Source organism: Arachis stenosperma, chromosome 9 (assembly GCF_014773155.1).
Source record: "Arachis stenosperma cultivar V10309 chromosome 9, arast.V10309.gnm1.PFL2, whole genome shotgun sequence".
NCBI lineage: Eukaryota > Viridiplantae > Streptophyta > Magnoliopsida > Fabales > Fabaceae > Arachis > Arachis stenosperma.
In genome coordinates, this window is record NC_080385.1 from 40,878,287 (window position 1) to 40,881,173 (window position 2,887).

General features: G+C 37.8%; 1 protein-coding gene across 1 annotated transcript; it reads left to right on the top strand.

Moving 5' to 3' along the window:
• The first annotated feature begins 1,391 nt into the window (after nucleotides 1-1,391).
• LOC130949439 (probable 1-deoxy-D-xylulose-5-phosphate synthase 2, chloroplastic) lies at nucleotides 1,392-2,289 on the top strand. Its single transcript, XM_057878159.1, has 2 exons — nucleotides 1,392-1,982; nucleotides 2,131-2,289. Exons 1-2 carry the CDS (start codon nucleotides 1,392-1,394, stop codon nucleotides 2,287-2,289), a joined length of 750 nt encoding a protein of 249 aa, XP_057734142.1.
• Nucleotides 2,290-2,887: the final 598 nt, after the last annotated feature.

Genomic DNA, 2,887 nt, shown 5'->3' on the forward strand with positions numbered 1-2,887 from the left:
CCAATAATAGAATTGAGTAAATTAAAGGACATGGAAGAATAAAGCCAAGTAAAGAAAACGAACTAGAATGACGAAGTCTTGATGAGGTAATAACTCTTCTCAATATCCTGATGCAAAAAGCAATAGAAAATAAAATCCTAAGAACTATGAATGTGTAGAGAGAAAACTTAGAGGAGGAGTAAAAACTAGATCTAAAACTAAAAATTGTGTGGAATGAATGTTGTCTCTTGTTTCTGCATGTTCTCTAGATCTAGTCTGTGTTTCTGGGTCAAAAACTGGGTTGAAATCCGGCCCAGAAACACTGCCAGCGACTTTTGAGATTCTGCAGATCGCGCACGTCACGCGGTCGCGTCATTCATGCGGACGCGTCATTCGGCGTTTTGCTTTTCCACGCGGGCGCGTCGTCCATGCCTCCGCGTCGCTTATGCTTTTCCAATCTGCGCGGTCGCGTGAGCCATGCGGCCACGTCACTGCGATTTCCTCTCTTTCGCGCAGTCGCGTGAGTGATGCGACCGCGTCACTTCTCGCTGGTCATCTCCTTAATTTCTTGTATTCCTTCCATTTTTGCAAGCTTCCTTTCCAATATCCCACCCATTCATGCCCTATAAAGCCTGAAACACTTAACACACAGATCACGGCATCGAATAGAATAAAGAAGAATTAAAATACCTAATTAAAAGTCTCTAGGAAGTAAGTTTTCAATCATGTAATAATTTTAGAAAGGAAATATAAATGCATGCTAATTATATAAATAAGTGGGTAAAGATCATGATAAAACCACACAATTAAACACATTGTAAACCATAAAATAGTGATTTATCAGTGTCGGACCGTCGAAAACAAACTACGAGCAGCACATGATGAAGGTCTATTATCATAATTGCATCTGTCAACTTGTATTCTACCATATAATGGGGCATAATCTGTATAATTTCTTTTTCAATTTTTGCAGATGTTGGGGAAATCTAAGTCTCAATTTATAAAGGATTATAACCAAAGGCTTTTTAATTGGTTGGTGGCCTTCTCCCTCGTCATGGTCATGATTGGCCGCTTTATTATAAAGTTCATTTTGATCGAAATGGGAGTATGGTTACTTTTTATATTTCTTGAGACCTACACAAGGATGTTATGGTCAGCAGAGTCACTATACTATAATCCATTTTGGCATTTTATAGTTGCAACATGGGAAACTTTTGTTTATAGCCCGGTTCTTGATCTTGACAGGTAATTCAACTATTTCGCATATTGATGCATCTGATACAAGTTGAAAGCTTTTAATGTTGATGGTTTTAAATTTCTTGTTTTTGCTTCATGTGATACATATAATAAGAACCAATAGACTTAAGGCTCAGTTCTATTATAGAATCTATTATACACCATTGTTGCCATCCATGCCGCCATGGGGGTATGATCAGGTGGCACATGATGTGGTCCTTCAGAAGCTTCCGGTGAGATTCGCTCTCGATAGAGCTGGCCTAGTTGGTGCTGATGGCCCAACTCATTGTGGCGTATTTGACACAACCTTCATAGCTTGTTTGCCAAACATGGTGGTTATGGCTCCTTCTAATGAAATCGAACTCATGCACATGGTAGCCACTGCTGTAGCCATAGATGACAGGCCTAGTTGCTTTAGGTTCCCGAGAGGGAATGGCGTTGGTTCCATTCTTCCAAATAACAACAAAGGCACGCCATTGGAGGTTGGTAAAAGTAGGGTGTTGAAAGAGGGAAGCAAGGTAGCTCTAGTTGGATATGGAACAATGGTACAAAGCTATGTGGCGGTAGCAAAGGTTCTTGAAGCACACTGCATCTCAACAACTGTGGCTGATGCTCGAGTTTGCAAGCCTCTTAATGGACCATTGATGATGCAACTTGCAAGAGAGCATGAAATCTTGATAACAGTTGAAGAGGGTTCCATTGGAAGGTTTGGTTCTCATGTTTCTCATTTCCTTGGCCTCAATGGACTCCCTGATGGCAACCTTAAGGTCTACCTTTACTTAATTATTATATTGTGTGCAGCACCACACCATGTATATTCAGCACCACACATTTACTTAATTATATATATATATATATATATATATATATATATATATATATTCATTACTAACCTACATGTTTGTGTTGGTGCAGTGGCGAGCCATGACTCTACCAGATAGATACATTGAGCATGGATCTCAAAAGGATCAAATTCAAGCAGCGGGGTTGAGTTCAAACCATATTGCAGCTACTGCTTTGTCATTAACCAATGTTCAATGGGACAATCGTTTGCTTCTCAGCATGCAAATATGAACCTTATTATTAATAGAATTTCAAATGTAAATAAATATATAACAGTTCTAAATAAAAACTCTGCCAAAGATTTGTTATTAGACCGTGTTTATTTGATGATTATTAAAATACCCCTGGCCTGCTGATAGGAATAGCAATTTGTACATCATAGGAAACAGGGGTGATTGGCTGCTATATAGCTAGCTTTTATGACTCTTATATTGAGCAGAACATACAATTAAATGTAAACCGTTGAAAAAATTCAACAATCACTCACAAATAAACTGAAATTAATCCTTATAAATAAAAAGATCCACATATATTTAAATAGTCCAAAAGAAATAAGTGCAAGATATAAAGATAGCTTGTATTTCAAAAAAAATAAAATGGTCTAATTCAATCCATAATTACTAATAAAAAAGGTTATAAAATCCTAAGTCTGTAGGACAGATTACTGCATCTTTTTATTCCAGTCAGTGATAGCAAGCTCCACTATGATATTCCGCTTCGAGTTATTAGAGTCATTCTCCAAATCCACAGCCAGGCGCATCCTTATGTAATCATTGACAACCTAACTGACAGTAACAACGATATCACATAATGGAATAAACATAACTTC

Coding starts and splice junctions, on each gene's coding strand:
- LOC130949439 (XM_057878159.1), top strand. CDS start 1,392: ATGCCGCCATGGGGGTATGATCAGGTGGCACATGATGTGGTCCTTCAG. Junction 1,983..2,130: donor TCCCTGATGGCAACCTTAAG/GTCTACCTTTAC, acceptor GTGTTGGTGCAG/TGGCGAGCCATGACTCTACC.